We start from the raw sequence: 23323 nt of genomic DNA, 5'->3' as shown, positions 1-23323 counted from the left end.
CAGTGTCAATCAGGAACCATTTTTTGATGACCATTGAAGCCAGTGCAATAAACTTCTGTAACAGCCAATTGGGTTTTAGCTTATTCTATCAATATACTGTTGAAAAATAAACCACAAAGTTCAACTGGTTGCTGTAGAGAACACATTCACGTCTCCCCTGTCCAACATATGTCTTCAATTCTAATGAATGTCAGATAAGCTACACTTGCTACTTGCTAGTCTTGTTACTTGCTAATGAAGGTCAGATAAGCTATACAACATCTTTAACATTATAGAACAAGTCCAGTTGTTATATGCCTAACTAATGCTTGATATATCATGACCTGGATAAATGAGAACCTTCACAGACATAACAGTAAAAGCCTATAGTTAAACCTATTCCCTGTTTAAGAGACACAGCCAAGTTATCATAGTTCTTAGTGTAGTAGGATGTTTTCATGTTGAAATAGCCTGCAGTGCATTGTGTGTCACGTGTGGGGCAGGAAATGGGGTGTTGTGACCCTGATCCACTACCTCATTCCTCCTGAATGTTTGTATTCTACTGCTGGTACAAAAACACGGGTTAACCGTCCCATGGGATCGTGCTGCACACACAGAACATAGTACATTTCCTTCCAAAAGCTACAGATGGTAGTAGCAGACGGAAGACTCAATACATCTCTGCCAAGTGTGATTGCTATAACAGATCCTATTTCCCTGACAGGCTGCATCACTTTTATTTTATACTGATCCCCCTTGTAAATTTATTGGATATATTATGGATCATTGATGGAGATCTGTAAATTGTAATATTTTGCCATGTTTATCAAATCTGATCACATTCAGCCATCTGCTCACTGCATAATACATTTTCACTTTGAAGATGCAGTTAGGAATTCTTTGCAGAAGGAGAGCTTACAGATTTTACAAATACGATATATATGCCTGGGTGGTATATAAAAGACAATGACAGAGATTCATCTTTGCAAACTGGTTTGGAAAATTCTAGTTTATGACTGCTGAAAGTCAGTAATTCATTCCAACTTGTCTCCATGAACATACCTTCAATATGGTGTGTTCAAAAGCATTGGTAATTTAGGCAGCAGAAGTTTGTGGTCTCACTGTGCAATCATGAATTCCCACAGCCTTTCTAGCTCTACAAACTACAGTTTAAAGTGTACCTGTTGCACATTTTATTTAAGTTAAAGCCTACACCTCTAAGGCTGCATTCACACTTGAGCGTAGCGTTTTCGCACGTTTTTTACCACGATTTTTACCGCAATTTTCAGGCGTTCTTTTCAGGCGTTTTTGGAGGCAGGCATTGACATCTATCAAAAACGCTGGTAATCACCCCAAAAAGAAGCTCATGTACTTTTTTCAGCTACAGGCATTTTGCTTCAGGCGTTAAAACGCTCAGATGTGAACAGGGGCCATTTAAAGGAATGGGGTTTTATTTGTTGGGCGTTTTGGAACTTTTTTTTTTAGCGTTTTTGGAGCTGAAAAACGCTTAAAAACGCCCAGGTGTGAATGGAGCCTAAGTGTCTACTTACTACATCTGATCAACTGCACCCTAGAAAACAATAATGCAGGTATAATCCGATTCCTAGTCACTGGCTCTTGTCCTGCTCCCTCCCAATGGTGGACCAATATTTGGATGCCTGGGTCACGTGCAGAAGGACTAGTGACCAGAAGGCTGATTTGTATGTGAACGGTGGGTATCAGTGTCAAAAGGGCATTAAACGGGATCGGATATGGTGAGCAGGGACCAGGAGGTGACTGAATGTCATTGTATATAAGAATTTAAATAAGAAAATACAGTATCTATCATGAGATAAATATGTGGGCATCATTGGTAATATCTCCAGAAAATGCTATTCCCCTGGCAAGTATTTTGATACTTTAGCTTTAGTTCTTTGAGTCACTGATTTAGAAAAATCATAGAGATACCAAATTTTGACATTTCTCAGACTTTTCGTGTTCTGCATGATTGTTCTGTGTTCAAAGCTGACCATACACATTACTATTTTGCAAGGCTGAATAAGACAGTCCCCCATCCTCACTAAACAGCATGGATGGAAAGAAGTGCATTGGAGGCTACTGTATTCTCTACTGGGCTCCTTCGAAAAAAGTCAATTGAAACTTATGTTGACCCATGAGGTGCTGGCAGGGCCACAAAGGAACAAATTTCAGAAGATTCAGCCATAAGGGTCAGCTTAGGACTCAGAAGTACTGATGGCAGGAATAGCCATGCAGTTCCCGTTTTCAGAAGTCAAGAAATGGCAGCACAAACTTTTCATTTATCTAGGACCCTGACTATCTCCTGTCTTAATACACTATAAACAACTAAGCCAGAATAAGTATAAAATCGATAAAGTCAGACCACAAAGATAAAAATCATTTTTAAATTACTGTCTAAAGTCTGAAAAAATAGTGCCTTTGTTACGCTTTGTAATTCAGGGTTTCACATTTGGTGAACATATTTGCTGTACAATATTAGATAACTTTGAGTGCTATACAATGCTGCAGCTGTATATTTTTATTGTTTGCTGGTTTTAGGTGAGCACAAAGATTCTGAGTATTGATTTGTTTTAAAGCCATGGTACCTTTTTTCATTTAGCCTATTATATTTCTACTCTCAAGGACTTACCATGGGTAATATAGGCCTAAACCTAGAGGTGGCAAGGATTATTTATGCTAAACTCTACTATCATCAGCAAGGTAAATCTAGTGTAAAGTTCCCTTTTTATTAATTTACTAAGAAATTGTAAGAATATTGGGCACCGTGACACAGTTAGCCAAGTTTATGAGTATAGTGGAGACTCTTTGAATAAGTTTCTTTGAGAATCTAAAACTGTAAATTCTATCTACTATTGGGAATAAACTATTTAAAGTGTTACTAAACCTACAACAGTAAAATCAGTGTGTTTATGCAGTAAAGCAAGTTTGTTATACTCACTGTGGAACCTAAGGGGTTAATCCTTTGCATTGTGTATAAAGGCTGTTTGATCATATCTCTCTGATCCTCCTCTTCTTTCACTGTCTCCAAAAAATAGCCTGATATTTACAGAGCTATAGGACGGGCTGCACATGCTCAGTTTGGTGTGTATTGCTAGAGAGTTTTTTTTTTTTTTTCTTGGGAAAGTGCATGTGATCAGCACCGAGCCAATCAGCACTGTCCAGACAGAGGGTCAGGGGAGAATAAAAACTCCTCCTAAAAGCTTTACTAGGAACTGATACAAGTCACACGACTTCTATATACTGCTGATGAGAAAATATATTTATCTGTTTATATTTACTAAAATAATTGCATTTCCACTTTATGTGTACTGTGGGAGACCAGATATAGTGAATGCAGGTTCTGGGTTTAGTAATTGTCCACTCAGTAAACCTCATGGCTGTGAAGTAATCACAGAAATAGATTGTAATAATATTCCCACTACAGATTGCATGGGGCAATCCTGGTGTGTAAAATACCATGCCTACTTACCACATGTCTCCATAAAAGAAAGAACATGCACGTTAGCCACAGTTGTGATTTTTATAAGATCTCCTGCCTGGGAAATTGGTTGCAGGAGTCATGTTCTAAGTTTTAGGCCTCACTATTTCCTGAACAGCATCTTCGTGTGGTTTCTTGATTGTTTTCACAGCATGTGGATAGACGGAGCATAAATTCTCCACAAACTCCATCTGAAGCAAGGGACACAACTACGGGAAAACATTTTCCCTTTGACTTACTGTCAAGAAGAGTACGGCTGTTCAAAAACAGGTCTGTTTTGCTTTGCTGACAAGTGCCAGAAACCCTTGCCGTAGACTTGCCTGTTAGCCAGTGTTTTTCTCAGCCAGAAAGATTGGTGACACACTGCACGACAAATAGTTTTATTTCAAGTCAATTGGAAACAGCTGCCCTAAATATCATTTCATAGAGGAATTCGAGTGTGATGAAACATCGCAATAAATGAGTCAGCAACAGAAATCTGGTGGCCAGCTAGACTGTCAGTGTTACATATCAAGTCTTTATTGGTTTAACAGAATGTCCACGTGGGTAGATGGACACAGCTGAGATATCCAAGCTAGAGCTGTCCACAGGGACCCAGTTACTTTCCCATGCTTGTGCTCAGTCTGTCAGCATCGCTGCACTCAGTGGTAACATCTTACTGTCTTCACATTATTTACCTCTAGAGACTGCATACATCTGATGATTTTTTATTTTTTTTTTTAACTGCCAATCCTTACAAAGCCAGTTTTAATGTTACATCAAAATGCTAACCCAAACACTTCATCCTGCATTACAGAAAAGAACTAACAGTGCATGTAAACTGGTTCATCATGTATTATAAAAAGAGCAAACATAATCTAAACTTCAATCTGTGATGCTTCCATGTAGACACACCTTTGGGCTTTCTAGAAGTGATTGAAAATCAGGCATGAGAAACAATGTCAATGTTAGTAACCTCTTAAACACTGCTGTGGCAAATTGCCAAAGACGGCAATACATCACAACTTGGCTATGTCTGAAACACAAAAAGAAAAGGGGGACCCCCAAGGTGGATTTTTTTAGGAAGAGAATGAATGAACATGAAGGCTGCGTCACCAAACTGATGATGCAGGTCTCAACCTGCGCATGTGGGCCGCTCCATCCAATGGCAGCGGCCCACAAGGACATAGTGCGGTCATGTTGAAAGGCCCCGAGGTGAGGAAAACACCTCAGGGCCTTTGCGTGTCGGGGGCATTTACCTTTAACAACACCCATTTACTCCAGGTAAAGGGTGTGGCTATGGGGACCTGTTGCGCCCGAGCATATACCAACCTGGGGGAATGGGAGCGCTCCTTGTGACATACCCATGTGTGTGTGAATATTTTCCGCTTGGTGATCCCCTCCCGGCACACCAGTTTTGATTTTCCAATTGATGCAATAGGGGAGTGACTTGGGCGTGACCACACCCCCTAGTGCACATATATATGTACTTGTGAGGGCTTTCTATCCCTCTGCAGGCTCCACGTTAGTTGTGGCTGAAAATTTCTTACAACATTGTGTATAGAAGTATGTCTAGGGGGAAATTTTTGTTTGCATTGGATGCTTGATATTTAAGTGGATCCGTCACCCATTGCTAAGCAGGCACCACTTGGAGTCTTCCTCAAGGCCTACATATTCATTCTTTATATACACTAGATATGTTACAATGCTTGTTGAGAAAACCCTACTATTACTATTTTTTCATTAGGACTGGTTCCCTTTTTGTTGATCCCTGTGGGTGAACAATGTGGCAGAACCTTTGAACATTTGCTCTTAAAAAGCCCTTCTTCTACCTTTTGGCCTTGACACACACGGTCTTATCCCGGGGCAACACATGGAGACATGGTCACAATGGGGCGCATTTCCAGGAGCTAATTTGAAATGTTTTGACCCAATTGTATAAATGTGAGTACAGTATTATATATGCCATGATGACTGTATGGATTTGGTTATGATGATACGGTTTGGACAAATCACATATATTGACATGTATACTTTGCATTTATAGACCTGAGTACCCTGTTGCTATTTTCCCTCAAGGAAGGAATTTAAATGTTCCGAAACATGTTCGATGTGGATGTGTCAGTGTGAACCTACGTATGTCTGGTTGGGTATCTACATCCTATGCAGTGTTAATTTTGTTGACTAAAATATTTTCATAGAAAATGAAGGCTATTTTAGTCGACTAAAATACAACTAAAACTAAAACAATTGAGATGACTAAAATACAACTAAAGTTAAAATGGCATTTTAGTCAAAAGACTATAACTAAAACCAAGTTGAAATTTGACGTCAAATTAACACTGCCCTACCACATAAGAATATGTAGGGGGCATCTACTAAACTGCTAAAAGAAAAGAAAAATAAGAAAAAGGCTTTTCTTATTTTTTTTTCTTAATATTATATGTTAGTAATATATTCAGGTAAAATGTGCAATGGCAACAGTTTTTTTTTCTTTTTTGGGGGTTTTTAAAATATTTTTAAGTTGAACTTCTGCCGCGCTTACACCGGAAGTGACGAGCGGGGCCGGTGCAGGTGCATTGACTTCTGGGAGCAAAGACGTTCAGCTCCCAGGAGTCATCACAAGCCGGAAGTGACGGCGCGGGCCGAGGGAGGAAGTGGAAGGAAGGTGAGTATATTTTCTTCAATATCAAGGTAAGTGACCAAAAAAAAAAATTGGGAGCATCCATTTCTTTTTCAGGTGGCCCTTAGCAAGTGGATGGCCCAAAATCGATTTTTTCGATTTTGATGCTGGAACTCAGATTTAATGCCATAAATAGAAACATGTTGTTAGATTTTTACTCCAGGAGTATATAATGAGTTTGGCAATTCTAAAGAAATGCTTAAATAATGCATTAAAATTTAATTAAATCCATTTGATTTTAGTCGACTAAAATGTACTAGGGATTTTGGTCGACTAAAATATGACTAAAACTAAAATAATTCAGGTGACTAAAATATGACTAAAACTAAATGGCATTTTAGTCAAAAGAGTATAAAAAAATGGAAATTTGATGTCAAAATTAACACTGATCCTATGACCCACCTGGCTTCCCTGACTGAACATACAGTATGGTACATGTGTACTCTAATGGAAGGTCAATTGTTTTATACTTTTATAATGTGATATTTGTCACTTTTTACTATGTGAAATAAATTCAATAGTTTTATACTCTTTTTACTTAATTCAGCCTAAAAAAAATCCCACCTGGGGGTCCCCCTTTTCTTTTTGTGTTTCATATATTCATATGGATGTGGCAGATAGTCTTTAGGACAATACAACACTGAGCTCTTTATTTGCTTTGATCCAACTTGGCTATGTCTATCATTAACTAAACTCTCGTTCTTTTTATGATGCGAGCAGTTTTTAAATTGGAAGTGCTGCAATGTCATGCAAATCATTGTTTGAAAAATTTCACACTTATAGAATGTGTGATTGTTTTTGCAATGGTACAGGTACAGTGACAAATGCATGTTTCTGTTGTGTGACCTTTTTTGATGGTCATAGTCATGTATGCCCTGAACTATGCTTACACCAGCATGCATTTCAGCACTAAACTTGATGATAAACTATTCCAGGCTCTTATGAACTAATTATGATGGGCAATGAGTTCTTCCATACCACTGGTACCCCATGAGGTATTGTGTGACTTGTTAGAGGATTATTTGAATCAAGTTGCTACTTTTTTCCCAATTGTTCCTGGGGTACCAGAGGTGCAGAAGAACCTTGTACCATCATCATTGGCTGGTGCTGTAGGACGAGGACCCCATGTAATTTAAGACCCCTCCTAAAGCTCCAAGCTTGAGTTGAGGGTCATAACAAATGAATTCACCATAGCAGGGGCTCTGTACACCAGTGGCCTTCCATTAACAGGTATAATAGCCTGTAAAGCTGGTGCTCTGACCTGGTTTCTCTTAAGGGAAAGGCTTACAACATTGAAGAAATAAAATCACAAGAATACAGTTGCCAGTGCTGAATTTTGCAAGTTTAAAAAATTGACACTTAGAGCTTTTCCTGGGTTCAAATACATAATATCATGGCAGTTTTAAAACCTGAAGTTTAACAGACGTGTACATTTATATCTATCCCATTTTAAGCAAGTTTGCTAACAACTACAAAGTGCTCTTTGCTGGAAATTGCAGTTTTCACTGTAGTTTTGCTGTTTAGAAAACACTTCACTGATTTTTTTGCGAGCAATAAAATAGCCCTTCTATGTCACACTTCAATAAGAGTACAATATCATTTTTTCAAAATTCTTTACACTTCATTGCCACAGTGTGCTCCTAATAATGTCTGCAAAAGGCCAGATTTCCTTTCAGTAAATGTAATTGGCTGCATCCTAAACATCATTCATACCGAGAACTGAAGAGTTCATGAGATTTCAATACAGTGCCCTAAAATGACGTTTTAAATGCCGATGGAGTTTAATAGGAATCCCACTGTGTGTGGCATCACATTATATATAAACATGAAAACAATGATTGTATGAGTTGAAAATAACCCATTAGCCTGACAATGGAAAATTTTCTTAGAATTCAGTTTTCCTATGTTTAGATTGTAGCATATTTTCCTGCGGTATCAAGAATATTGTATCCTATAGTAAGAAAAGTAATTAAGGCTGGCTACAGGCTTAAAAGGTTGTGCAAGCATGCCCCAAAGCAGCACAACACACAAACCTGCAAGCTCGGCGTTTGAAGGGTGAAGCAAAGTGTGGGAGTGGCTTATTGGTTTTCTAAGCTGCCTGATCAATTGTTCAACCTAAATGACATAATGCAGTAGTCATCCAGGGGTCTCATAGACATGAATTAATTGTCTGATCTGCCTGGCTTTGCCCAGGTAACAGACATCTCATATCTATCAGAAGTGTAAATCTAAACTCTGAGAATGAACAAAAAATTCTTATAGTGCAGTTAATTGTATAAGTAATGGAATAAACTGTAATACTCGCCTTACTACTTGCACCGGCAGGCTTTTGGCACTCACCTCCTCCCTCTGATATCTAAGCTGTGGGTGGGCCCTTGCAGTCCTCACATACAATGCAAGACTACTGGTCCTTTATTGTATGTGATGACCTCAGTGTGCAACCGAAGAAAGGAATGCCTTAAAGAAGAGGCTTCAGGGGACAAATCACACAACAAAAAGAAAGCCTGCTGAGAGGCAAGGAATAAGGTAAGTATTACAGCTTATTCCTCCACCCCTAGACTTAACAAGCATAAAACCCTTGTACTGTAGTGTGGGGAGGTTCCACTGCAAGGGTATTTTTTGCTGGTGCCTGGAGTGGGGCTTTAAAGACCTACACTATCGAGGCTGTACCCAAAAAAGGCAAGAAGGGATGAGGGACTAAACCCCAGTATTGCCCTGTGGTCTCCCTGCAGGTGATCTTTTTTCCATTACTAACTTACCATGCCTTGTTCCACACTATTTAGTTGTGTGGAAGTGGTCATATTGGTAGAGGTGGAAGCAACATAAGAGGTGGAGGAAGCACAGAGCCACAGAATAAATGGATCAGAAGAAAGGGAAACCCTTGCCATGCAACTTCCCCTCCAGCAAAGGGAAGAGAGAGCAGAACTATGGTGGCATCGCCAAGCCTCACTTTAAATCTCATGAGAATAACAGTTAGTGGAAGAAGAGTTACAGCTATGAAGCTGTAGGCATAGCAGTGCCCAAACAAAATCACATCCCAGGAAATGCACTTCTATTTTGTGAGGCAATTCAAAAAAGGTTAGGCTATTGCCTGGACCCAATTAACATTTCTAGATGGTCCCTATAAGATTCTACATCTTTATTTGTGAGTTCAGGCAACTTTTAGGAATGGGAGTATTGATATGAGGGAAGATCTCTTGCTTTAATTCTATCTAATGAATATAGACAGATTTTATTCCTATGTTATAAAAAAAAATGCTGCATGAAATGTGAACAGCTTTTTGTTTCAGTTACATACTATTATATACGTTGCTTGTTATCTTTTTTTCTTCACGGTTAGTATTCTAAAATAACTCTGAAACAATTAGCTGCTGAAATGTTGTCTCACCTTGTGGTTTTTGCCATGACGAAACATCATCCAGTCCTCACCGTTGGTGCTAACTTCTAGCTTGTATGATTTGACATAATAGGCATTCTGTGTTTCTTTTGAGATAGCACCTTGGGTTGCCACAGCTGTCAGCAGAGTCAAGGAGCGGAGATCAATCTGTAGGTATATTAATGATAACAATATACTTAGTATTTTAGAGCTGCACACAGTTTTCTAGTAAAAGTCTGACAGCTTAACTCCCAGACGAGACCCATCCAAGCTGTTTGCTCTAACAATTGCATCTTTTTACAGTGCCTAGCAATCTCGGTTTAGAACCGTACGTGGCTTAGCGGTGCAGCATGACACTAGGTATTAGGCTCTGGGCAGTGTTATCTCAAAGCTGAACTAAGGATAAACAAATGCTCACATTGAGATCATTGATACAAAGATTGACAGAGTACATGTTTCTAAACATACTGAATAATGGGACATAGATGGGAGAAAACAGAACATTCTTTACTGTTTCCAGTTCATTTTTTATCATTAACTTTTGCAAAGAAACCGCATGCCCTGGTAAGGTAGTCATAGGGCTTACGATCATTCCATTCTGAACAGTCAGACTGAAAAAGTATTTATCTAGCTAGTTCTGGACAAATCCTCTGTTTAAGGTAGTCTGACATGGATAGCACATGTAGGCTCCATGTATACAAACTTTAAAAAATGGCAGTGCCTTTGAGGTAAAAAAAATACGATTTTTGTAAGATCTTACCATAAAATCTTTTTCTCTGATGTCTGTTGACAGACGCAGCTTCATCTCCATGAGCTGAGTGGGTTTATGCTCCTCCCATCAGGAGTAGTCTAGGCAGTAAAATTTGAATACACACGCCCAGGGGGCTGTTCCTCTAGGCATAAACCCCACTGCACAATCCAGCACATCAGTTTAGTTTAAAAGCAGTGAAGACAAAAGAACCAACCCCAAACAGAGGGGCGGGTGCTGCGTATGTCAAGAGACATCAGAGAAAAAGATTTTACGATAAGATCTTACAAAAATCGTATTTTCTCTATCATCCGTCGACAGATGCAGCCTCATCTCCATGAGCTGAGTGGGATGTCCCAAGGTGAAGGTATGAGGGGGTGAGAAAAACGCAACCAGATAGTAACGTCAACTCCAAAAGGCTAAACTTAGCCAACTGGGCAACATGGAGCTCAACCAAACAACAGGAGTTCATCCAGAAAAAAGACCCTGAAGATAATTACAAACAAGTATTCTCTTATGAAACAGCAGCCTGCAAAGCTTACTACCAAAAGAGGCATCCGAAGATGCCAACAAATCCACTTTGTAAAATTTGGTAAAGGTGTGCACAGACGAGGAAGTCTCTGCCTTACAAACTTGTACAACAGAGACCTGATGGCGAAAAGCCCAAGAGGCACTCAGCGCTCTAGTAGAATGCGCTTCCTTCTCTAGGCAGAAACAAACTGATGTGCTGGATTGTGCAGTGGGGGTTTATGCCTAGAGGGACAGCCCCCTGGGCGTGTGTATTCAAATGTTACTGCCTAGGCCACTTCTCATGGGAGGAGCATGAACCCACTCGGCTCACGGAGATGAGGTTGCGTCTGTCGACAGACGATAAATGCTAATTTTGAGCATTTTTTGTACTAGTGTTTAGGAGCGTTTAGCGTTTTTTTTTCTGCCAGAAAAACTCTCTCAATAACAGAAGGTTTTTTTTGTTGGGTGCTTCTAAATGCTGAGCTTAAAAAACGCCTCTAGGATACCTAACATGCATGGACACATATGATAATATTAGTTGCTTCTACAGGCAAAACATTAAACTCCTCTATGATCAGCATTTTTTTTAAGCCGGTGTGAATGTAGCCTAAGAGAAATGCATGCTTAACCAGGAGATTCACCCAGCCATTTTGTAATCCACCTGACTGGTGCCTTGGCAGTCAAAACTAATCATTTCACCATCATCGTTACAGTCATCATACTTAAGCAGGTGTAACATTGGATTCATGGTAAAGAGTTTGATTCAGTTTTCCATACAGACCAATGACCTGGCTGTGAGTAGCCCCCTCTACCCCTGTCATGTCTAACATAGCAGCCATTGTTTTTTTTTTTTTTTTCAATTAAAATTACATTGTTTCTTGTATCATTTTTAACATTTTATTCACTCTTATATTATACATTAAATAGAATGCTCAAGTAAGTAGAATTACATGGATAAGTATTAAGACCTAGCCAAAATAAAAACTAGAAAAAACCCAACCTGTTTTTTTTCCAATGTTACACCACCCTAATATTGTTAGATAATTATCCATAGCTGTCATGCCCATTTAACTGTTCTATACCAAAGGCTATAATGACAAAGCAATAATCTGCTTCAGCAAAGGAAAGCTATGCATCCATCACCCTCCACCCCCAACCAACAGTTGGCTCCTGTAACTGTATCTGTGAAAATCATAAGCAGTTAACATTTTCTGTATATGACTTTTAAAGACGTTAACACTGCTGATGATGTGATGCAAGAGGCAGCCTATGCAGTCCTAAAGTTTTTCTCAAATAAAAAAAAAAAAAAATGCAATGCAGTAATGCCTAAGACACTTTGCATTTTGCTTGGTGGCTTCTTTTTCCTGCCAGATTACTAATGTGGAATAAATTATCTCAGTATTTGGCAGCTGGACGCAGCCCTGCTGAGACAATGTGCCTTCCCCTTGGAACCATAGGTGGGACTATGAAATGCCTTTACATTTATAGCTTGACCTTCATAACATAGGAGGTGGAGGGGTTGGCAGATGGCAGTAGATATTACACCGTAGGTTTTATTTTCATTGATGAAAGTGTTAAATCCTCTCCCTGCTGCTATTCAGGAAACTGTCTTAGCTAAAGGTTACAATGCTACTCTGTGCATCAGTCACGGTAATGGCAGAGACATACAGAATGTAACTGTAATGTCGCAGTCATTGACAAAGCTAAAGTAACAAATTAACCATCCTTAACACACTTTCTGCATTTGTTTCTTTGTCTGTGATTAGTTAACCATATAACTATTTTTCAGAATGGACAGTGACAGCAAAAATATAACAGATTGGTATCACATTTTTCAGCTGAAAAGTTTCGCATTAACTCAATTTCGTTGGCTCTGGTTTCTTTATGAGATTTGGCATTCAAACACACAACCAGCTGTATACAGCTCAAAGTCCGAATGTAGAAGAGGATATGGTTGGACAGCACAGTAAAATTGACTATAATGGAAGCGCATCCTAAAAATATGGTCATTTCAGAGATAATCAGTGATTGGGTGATTGGGTTGGACTGGATAGACTTGTTTTTTTTTTTCTTTTTTTCTCAACCAGATTAACTATGTAACATTTTACTTTTTCTAAAAACAAAAAGTTACAGTGTCGCATGTGTGTCTTTATTCTGTACCCTTCAGTTTTGTAATCTTGAATGTGTTATTATTTATTTAGCTCACACTGTACCTTAGGCTGGCTCAGAAGCAGTTATACTTTTCTCCTGTACACTAAATCTCAGTTATACTTGGCTCACATCCTAAGGGAGCTGACTGGTGACGGGGTGATTTAAAACGCTGCAGCCTGTTTCTGCAGAGGATCAATTCATTACGGCACTCCCACCAGCCTTAGCATTATGCCTCCTGACTAACAATTAATCCTGAGCATGGTGCAGTGAGATCCACTTAAGAGGGCTACCTTCCCAATGCATAGCAAAAGCTTCCAAAATTCTGTCTTATAAGGCATTCAAATGAGCCCTTGACAGGAGCCATTCGTAATACATCAATATACCTGATTTAAACCAGTTCACTAGACACTGCAGCATAAGCTTTTTTCCTCATCTATTGGCATCACTTCACAAATGATTCGTACAGCAGCATTGCAGGTGTGGGATACAGTCTCCTAACACAGTGAATTATTATCTACATTTACAGACAAGGCTGCATCTTGGCTTACAGCAGATGGATGCATTATGATAATATATAATAATAATAAAAGTAATAACATCGTATCTAAAAAAAATCTGTTCTGCAAGGGTAAAGTTTTGTGTGGTAGTAGAAGAGGCCCTAAACTTGCAAGCATGTTAATGTCTTTCCTATTAATGCTCTATGGAACAATTATAGCCTGGTTGTGGAAAAAAAAAAAAAAACTTGGGGTCCATTGCATGTAAAGTAATGCTTTTTATACTCTTGCGTTTGCTATGTTTATAAAAGGTACACCCAAAATAGCTAAGGGTTATCATCAAAACAGCTTGACTTTTGCAGGATATTACAGTATCTATAGTACAACTTTTAAGGAATACCAGTTATGGATACTTTTACATAGTTACTTTGGTCCAGCTTGGACCAAGGTACCTAGGCATATACCATACCTGTGGGATCCCTCTAGAATCTGGAAATACCTGTAGTAGGCAGTGCTACTCTCCACTAACTTCTTGGTCCCCTGCCGAGCGGCTACTCTGCTGCATTGTGAACAAAGGAGGTTGGCTGATCGGCACAGGCTCCATTTAGCGAATGCTTTGCATTTTCTCAATGAAAGCAAATCATTTTCTACTTGGATCAGGTGTAGAGTGTGACATCACCACCCCGGCTCACCACCTCATCCAATAACACATCCATTAAGAAAATGCAAAGTGGTTACTAAATGATACCCCTACCGACGAGTTCAAAATTCAACAGGGCATCCGCTCGGCATGGGACCCAGAAGCAAGTGGAGATCACTGGAGTAGTAGTGCCTACTACAGTGATTTCAAACTTCTAGAGGGATCCAACAACTATTGAGTATGCATAGTTCCAAGTTGGACCAATATAACTATGTAATATTATCCATACCTGGAATTCTTCTTTAAGGGGTACAATACAACTCTATTGGATTTCTGGATGAGCCAGTATGAACACAGAAGAATGCTATACATGTGTTCCCCTACCAAATACTATATATTAAATTCTGTCTGTCAGACTAGGCTATTTAGTAACAGTGTGGTCATTTAAGTAGGCTATTTTCTCAAACCCATGGTCTGACAGAATGAAAATGCTAGGAGGAATAAAATACCAAATATCACATATTTTTAACTACTTCTTATTCAGACACATTTGATAATAGCACATGATAATCTGGCTATATAGGGTGTCCACAGTCAGTTCATGGTGCTGTTATTAGGGAGATTTACCAACGTGCTGAAAAAAAAAATCCAATGAGCTGGTCTGATATTTTGATATGGAGCAAAGGAAAGGTACCAAATATACACCAGTGTCACCGTCATGCAAGGACTATGGCAGCTCCTCTGATAATAGACAGATATTTTTTTGCCTGTTCTATAGGATATATCTGCCCATCAATGACTACCCTTACAATAGTAAGCCATTAACTTGGAACACAAAAGCCAACTAACCTGGTTGGAATTGTCTACTGATTTTCTTTTAAAGGCTCAAAAGAAAACAAACCACTTCATTTACCACATCTGTCTGATAAGCACAATACATGCTATACATAGTGTGTTTTTCAGTTGGGTGTATGTAGCACTGTTTGTTAGTAAGCTATTTACCTAACAAGTCATGGTTACTTTGACTTGTCAAAGAATGAAAGAGACTGTCAGCTCACCTGCAGGTATTCCCTGTTGTTGTCCATATTTGGTGTCCAGCCATTGTCATCACTGTTAAGCCTTCCCTGCTGAGCTGTCCACCTTCCATCTGTATATGTTGAAGATGCAGTAATCTGCTCATTGGATATTCGCCTAGACTCTAGTCCCAAGGGAACATTGCACTGAAATGCTGAACAAGACATAAAGCCATATATTAAAACTTAAACAGACTTCATTTCCAGACCTGCCTTCCACGGTAATCAAGTTTTCACATAACAGGTGGGTAATATTCAACAGACTTTCCTAAGAGCTTTAATGCTCTTAAATTAAATGTACATTTGTAGAGCATTCCGTGCAATTTGAGATTCTGCGTGAATCATCCCATTCATGAGCTTTCTAATTGTTACAGACAAGCTCTGCTATCTTGTCTCTTAATGGTGAACATTCGCAACAGCAGAGCAAATTAGGGACAGCAAAACACGGCCTTATCACAAGAAAAATGCTGCTAATCTTCAGCAATTTAAGCCTTCAGCAGATTAACAGAAATACTAATTTCTTGGTCTTATTCACAGACTCCTGAGATGGGCACATTTGGGCCAGTTTCATAACTCTATCCTTACACTGCACTGTATCTAGTTGAGATTTAATTATTTTCTTCGGAGGCTACTCTGCATATTACAGTCAGATGTCTGTGCTTGTGATTCCATCCCAGAGGTGTCCGTATTAAAGTTTTCTTGCCTATAACTGGCACTAATGATATAAAAATGATAATTAATAATGTTGTACAGTTTCTCCTGCTGCATAAAGGAGTACTGTATTTTAACACTGGAGAAGTTTTGCAGACACTAAGGTGCTACAGAGACAATAAGCAGAATGCATAATAAGTGGAAAATGCAGGAACAGGCTAATTAAAAAAACATCAACATCAATGTATGATTGTGCTCAATTTCGCAACCTATAAACATTACAGTTGGCTTCCAAAAGATGTTCTTTAATTAAAGCCACTCTGCGGGAATTTTATTCCCAAGGTATTGTGGGAATCTGCAGGCAAATGAGAGAATCTCACAACCGCGCATCCCACAAATGTTATTTTTCTCACCAAAAGCAACATAAACAAATAAATATACAATTCCGGAGGAGAGTCTTAATAACGAAGACACATTATTTGCCAGCAAAAAGAATAATATTAATGCAGTAGTGCCTGAGAAGACAAACATTTCAGACAATTATACACTGAGGAGATGCGAGTGACTGACACCATACTTATTGTACTGCTGAATATGGCTACAGCTTCAATAACGTTTGATTGAAACAAAACATGTAATGACAATCCAAGCTGAGGGACAGAGAACACTGGTTTAATATGACAGAGATGGCAAAACTGTAGGACCGCAGGTATTACAAAGTTTAAAAAAAGGCAATGTGGTTGACAGACATACTGTTAGAGGGAAAGAAGATTTTTCCAACACCTGACAGCTATAATAAAAAAAAAAAATTATATATATTCAACTTACTTTCAGGGACCTCCTGAGGGGCAAGGTAAAAGCGAGCTGAAAAGCCATCTTTAGCTACCGCCATGTCGGTGTGAAAGGTGAGAGAGAGTATGCCAGTTGAAGAGCGGATCTCGGAGGGGGTCTTCGTACCGCAATACTTGCCAATCAAGGGCCCCACTGCAGAGAGAAATAAGAGCATCAGTGTTATCAGTTGAGGGCATTAGAGGCTGTCACATCCTTCTGTGTTTTACTAATAGCACTCTGGTGCTTTTCTTATCTGCTACACAGGCCACCGGCAGTAATGGTATATGAAGAAGGCAGCTGCCAATTCCAGTAACCTAATACAATACGCCTGGTCAAAAAGGTAGTGATTTGATTGCCTGGTGTCTTAAAGCGGGAGAAGGGGAAGAGGTAAAAAGGTTGATTTAATGGAAATACTAGGAGCCAAACTGTGGCTTGCTGTGCTGTTGACAATGAAAGTGAAGAATCATTAAACTTTTGACTCACATACTTACTGCTCACCTCAACTGCATGCTCTTTGTCATTTAGGACTGGCCACAGATGATACATTTTTCTTTTGTTTCATCATGGATGGAAGGAAAGAAAATCGCTTGATTCCCCCATTAACACTAGCGAATCCCTCCCGCTGCACTATTGTATTATGCCAGTGGGGGGTGGGGGGGCGTGGGGAGCATCTCAGGCCGGCAAAATACAATGGTTACTTACAATGGCTATTAAATACAATGACTATAGCCACTGGCAGAAACAAAATGCAGAAAAATCTGACATGCTGGTTGTGCCCAAGTTGATTGATTGATCAACTTGGGTACAATCAGCCTGCCCATATATTGTTTGAATCTCAGCCAGTCCCTGCTGAACCGGCCAAGATTCGAACTGCCTATGGCTGGCTTACGGAACCGAAGTACAGGATCTGCATTTATCATCATTTATGCTGTGATATATAGATAGATAGATAGATAGATAGATAGATAGACAGACAGACAGACAGACAGACAGACAGACAGACAGACAGACAGACAGACAGATAGATAGATAGATAGATAGATAGATAGATAGATAGATAGATAGATAGATAGATAGATAGATAGATAGATAAACATGTATTTACGCATATAAGGTTTAATTCAGGAAGCTAAAAGACTAAGATAAGGATCCTTATTTTCAACTAAGGAAGGCCATACACGGTGCCAATTTCTAAAGAAATATGAACGATTCCCCCATCAACACAGACAGTGCTTACAAGGGAATCCCTCCTGCCCAGCTCTTGTCTGCTACCGGGGGGGAGGGGGGGGGGCAGGGGTGGCCAGGAGAAGACAGTGATTATCGCTAGGGGCTAGAGCAGCTTCTTGTGATAATTGAAAGCGAATCTGGCAGGCTGGTTGTACCCAAGTTGATTGATCGATCAAGTTGGTACATTCACCCTGCCCAATAACGGTTCGAATCAAAAAGATTCTAACCATGTATGGCTGGCCTAAGTCCAATGAGATTTGAAGCTTACCATTACATGGCTAAAAATAAAAATTCTTATCTTTGTGGTAAGCTTCATGGTTTGAGCCTCTAGTCTCCTTGGTAAAAATTCTAAACATTTCATACCATTTGGAATGCCATCCCAGATGTCCAACCAATCGTATTTGCAGTCGCCTTCGCCAACTTGGAGAGGGTCATACTCAAGGTCAAAGTTCAGAAATTGCAGGATGATCTCCATCTTTGGCTTAGCCAAAATAGTAAATACACAGTCAAGGTTGTGTGGATATTTGTCAGGATAGCCAGGAGATTCAATGGTGCCATTAGTGTTGGTAAAGTTCCTTGAACAATCTTCAGAGCCTAGAGAAAAAAACAGGAAATAAAGACACAATGCTAAATGACCCTGTTGACCCGTAATCAACACACACTTCAAATGGGACTATTACCCAAGTAATATGTTTATATTGGAAATGACGCATTTGGAAATACCAATTTTAATGAACAAATGCTATACATTTAACAGTGGACAAAAGGCTTCTGTAATGTGATTTTCCTAAAAAAAAAAAGACAATCCTAGTGGATGCTTTCGGCTATTTTTAAATAAAATACCAATTAAAAATTACATTAAATACATCAATGAAACCGCATCAGCAAAGAAAAAACTTTTTTGCAAAGACTTTTATATATTCTCACAGATATTATTTGGCTCTCATAAAGATATCAAGCCATATTTAAAAAAAAATTCCATCTCTGGAGATCACTTGCAAAATTATTTTCAAAAGGTTACAAACATAAAAAGTAGGAGAGAGGTTGCAGCTATGGCTCCTCAGTTTCTGAGGATTAAAGAATGCTTTCTGCTCATCAGTAGACCAAAGGCTATTAATACTCTATTAGCACCAGCTTCAACAATGGCATCCATTGTACTGAATGAGCAAAGGGTCCTGCTGTGTTCTGTATCTTTGAGGTGCTTTAAGGGAATGATGTGGTGACTGAAGCAGAGGGCAAGCATGCAATTCACGTTTAAGCTAAAATATGTGGCAAAGATAAAAAAAAAATATCTACAATACACAATCAGAATCCTATTCAACAGCTTTTAGCAGTCTCCCTGCTCTGACAGTGTCATGCAAATCAGCGTTGATTACATTTTCAACAAATGTATACAGAAATGTATTCTAAACATACAGTTTTATATATACAATTAAACATAAAAAAAAGTATTTGGTTTATGCAGCCTTCCAGAAAAAAATAAAACAAAAATAAATAAAATTATTGAGATTTGAGAGCAGCCATTTTGGTTTCTTGTTAAATATATTAGAAAACTCACCTAAAAGCTCCACCTAGGGATTCTGTATATTCCAAGTGTGGCAGACAGGTCATTTTGCCTAGGGTGGCGCCCTCTATGGGTGGTAAGAAGTGGCCTAGTTACTCTAGCTCAGCATTTCTCAACCTTTTCAACACAGAGGAACCCTTGAAATAACCTTCTGGTCTCAGGGAACCCCTGCTAAAAATTACTATATTTATAACTAATGATACATTAGTGTGATGGTCAGTGGGAAGATTGCTTCTTACACTTGTGGTCATTGGGAAGAATTACCCCCCTATAGATAGCTAAAAAGATCAGTGGTGTCACTGGGAACTCATCTGGGAGGCAATATTTCCTTGTTGCTCAAGGAACCCCCTAGTAACCTCTGGAGGAACCCCAGGGTTCCATGGAACCCTGGCTGAGAAACCCTGCTCTAGCTCCTTACAATCAGTGAACAGAATGCTGGATGAGGAGGGTGCTTTGAACTCTTTCTTCAGAGCAGAGCTGCTTAGGGCCAGGGCAGTTCTAAACTTGGTTATGTAATTTAAGATGTCTCATGATTAACACAAAACTTTACTCAATGTCTCTCCAGCAATGCAACACCCCTGAGCTTCCAAACTGTTGCCAACATCCTTTTGCTTCCTGGTTTTGGGATTAGCCATCACGATCAGCCTGGATGACGTAACTTCCACACATTTGCACCCGGGTTCAACCATCCTAGCACCTGGTAGATGTACAGCTCAGTGTAAAAAAGTAAGGAGCTTGCAAGGAGAGGGTAAAAATCCTTTATTGCAGAAAACACTTAAAGTATAACTAATGGCACAACTTTCTTCAGTTTTGGACAGAGTTGAGATGGATTAAAACACCTGTCAGTTTTTATTGCCATCTGTGTCCCCGTTAGGGAGTTTCACCATCTCTCTTTGTCCTGTTTACCATTATCATTGGAAGTGAAAGTAAAAGAAAATCCCAAATTTGGGATTGTCCCCAGAAAAGTAATAGAGGTGAAATCTTCCAATGGGGACACTAGTTCTGGTTACTTGGGGTCCCTTAAGAGATTCCCTTAGTCTGCAGGGATTTCCTCTCACTTCCTGTTTTGGCTATGGGACAGGAAGTGAAGCCAAATCTCCCCAATGGGACACAGATGGCAAAACATGAAGCTACAAAAACTGTGAGGGTGGAGGATAACTTCGATCCAAGCAGAAGGGGGAGAAAGTACCTGTCGAAACTAGGTACCTGCTCCCCTCCAAAATAATGTTCAAAATCTGACAGAGGAGGGGGGAGGAGAAGGAAGAGTGGAACTTCCCCTTTTGGAGGAAGATCCGCTTTAAAACCTTCCTTTTCACAATTGTTTTAAATTTACAGTAAAATTCCATTAAGATGCAGGATTCCCATCACTGTACTCTGTATCAGAGGTCAACAGCTTCCCTGTAAAGTTTTGTTGTAAAGGAAGGTTTGAGTTGGCATGTTTTGCTTTAATTGCAGCTTTGCAGGGCATTAAGGTGGAACTAAACCTATTGATTTAACTGGTTCCAAAAACAGTTATATTCAACGTATGCTGTGAATGATAACTGTCACAGCTGCTTATGCTCTCAACTGAACTGTCATGCCACCAATTGGCTGGAGTCAAAACTGATTACATGTGCAACACCCTGTCAAATTCAAATCAAGGCTGGCATGGCAGCTTCCTTGGCTGTAAAAGGCAGAAGGGTTTAGTTCCCCTTTGAAGGGAGTGTGGGAAGGAGGCAGTAACTGGATAGAGCCCTCTGGAGCAGAGGTCCAGTTATAGCTGTGACTGCTGTCACCATTAAACATGCTAAACATCAAGGGCATCGATTGCGTCCAATAAACACAAACGTCCGTAGTGATCTAGTTCCAGTGTTGGGACTGAAGTCACAGAGGGATTGATATACTATAACTAGAAAAATCTGGTGCAGCTCTGCATTGAAACCAATCAGCTTCCAGGTTTTTTTTTTTTTGTCAAAGCCTTATTTAACAAACTAAAGTTAGAAGCTGATTGGCTACCATGCACAGCTGCACCAGATTTTGCACTCTCCAGTGTTAGTAAATCAACCCTACAGTATGGTAAATCACCATAATTACTCCTAGGGCATATTTATAAAAAAGCTCATTTGATTTTCAGGAAACATTCACTGGTTCTGAATGAATCACATTAATTTAAAACAAATGCACATTTACCTGCTGTGAATGTTTGGCGAAGGTCAGATTCACTGCTGTAGACTGATATTACCTAGTGTTTACATTAGGTGTGCACAGCCTATTGCATTAGGTTGTGCACACTAAGGCTTGGTTCACACTGGTGTGATGCGGAAAACCCTGCAAATCCAGTTCCTGCATGACACCTGCATCGCAGGCGGTTCACACTGCCCTCTGTGAACCGCTGAGGGTGTCATCAATACAAAGTTAATGACACATCGGTTCACAGATTGCAGTGCGAATTGTGAATTCGGACAGGAATGGGATCGCATGGGTGTGAGCACCCATGCGATCTGATTCTGGTGTGGACAAGAAAAGGGTTCTGCAGGAGTTTGGTCAGAATGCGATGCAAATTTAGCCATACAGTTTGAATGGCTGAATTTGCATCTCATAGACATCATATGTGATCTGCACAGCAATGCAGTGCGAATTACATGCGATGTCTGGCATCGTATCAGTATGAACTGGCCCTAAAACTCAACACACACATGCGTATATACTGTGCATCTATATATATATTGTATATATACTCTTCCTTGCGTCACTCTGCCCCACCGCCACATTATCTCCTTACCTGCAGATTCAGAGCGAAGGAGAAATGCTTCCACACTTCTCTTATAAGCAGAGCTACTCAGTGGGAGATCATTTCCATCTGCCCACCAGCACACAGAGCGATAATGCTAATGTGAACGGGGTGATTAGTGTGTGCCAAGGCACATCCGGCACACCCTGTGCGCATGTCTATGGTGTTTACATTATTGCATGTTTAAAATGTGAATGAAGACAACCTGATAGAGTCCTGGGCAGTGAAATACATAGTTACATAGTTAGTGAGGTTGAAAAAAGACAATAGTCCATCCAGTTCAACCTATGATGTGTGTGTGTGCTTGCTGTTAACCGTACATTGTCTACCCCTGTATGTTGTGGTCTTTAAGGTGCCCATTACGCCAGCTATGTCCAAACTATGGCCCTCCAGCTGTTCAGGAACTACAATTCCCATCATGCCTAGTTATGTCTGTAAATGTCAGAGATATACAATGCCTCATGGGAATTGTAGTTCCTGAGCAGCTGGAGGGCCATCGTTTAAACACCCCTGCCTTACGCAGTTTAAGGTAAACCACTTTTCTTCTAGTTTTAGTGAGTGGCCCCGTGTCTTATTGAATTCCCTTTCTCTGAAAAGTTTGTTCCCTATGCTAAGGTCACCAGTACGATATTTGTACATAGAAATTTTTCCCAACATGTTTCAGTGTTCCAAATGTACAGCTTTATGAAGTATTTTTATGCAACGTCTGTGGTGTGCTTGGGTGGTCTTCACTATAATGGGTTTCCCCCTACTGTATCATGTAATGAGTATACAGACAGTATCATTGCCCCTGCATTCTGTTTAAACCAGGCTCATATTGCAGTAGGCTGAGCAAAAACTTGGCTAATGCTGTTACGAATGTCATCTCACGCTACCAGGATTTTATTTGGCCATTACAGAAGTCAGAGCAATAAACCAGCTACTGCGCTAGAATCTGCTGCCACTATGCTGTTTCATAACACTGCATTCTATTAATTCAGAAAGGAGAAGAGTGATTGACAGCTGTGTATTATGGAAGATCTACCCTGACTGCTAAAAACTCAGCCTAGCTTTTATATTCTATAACTTTATCCATCATTTGTCTGAAGATCTCCACTTGTATGGGGAAATGAAACACATTCTGGCTAGCTGCTTTGGTGGACTTCTGTATT

At 39.7% G+C, this 23323-nt stretch overlaps 1 protein-coding gene across 1 annotated transcript in view; it reads right to left on the bottom strand.

The window, feature by feature from the left end:
- The window catches only part of NRP2 (neuropilin 2), a 202497-nt gene that overhangs the window by 87827 nt on the left and 91347 nt on the right, over window positions 1-23323 (bottom strand). The window contains exons 4-7 of the mRNA XM_082260771.1: window positions 18202-18432; window positions 16609-16764; window positions 15115-15284; window positions 9526-9681 (exon numbers count right to left, since the gene is read on the bottom strand). Of these exons, the coding sequence (XP_082116897.1) occupies window positions 9526-9681; window positions 15115-15284; window positions 16609-16764; window positions 18202-18432 (713 nt within the window). The remainder of the gene's footprint in view (window positions 1-9525; window positions 9682-15114; window positions 15285-16608; window positions 16765-18201; window positions 18433-23323) is intronic.

Source organism: Pelophylax lessonae (assembly GCF_965119305.1).
Source record: "Pelophylax lessonae genome assembly, chromosome: 6".
Classification (NCBI taxonomy): Eukaryota; Metazoa; Chordata; class Amphibia; order Anura; family Ranidae; genus Pelophylax; species Pelophylax lessonae.
The sequence above is the reverse complement of the archived record's forward strand: the minus strand, read 5'-3'. Positions and strand labels throughout refer to the sequence as shown.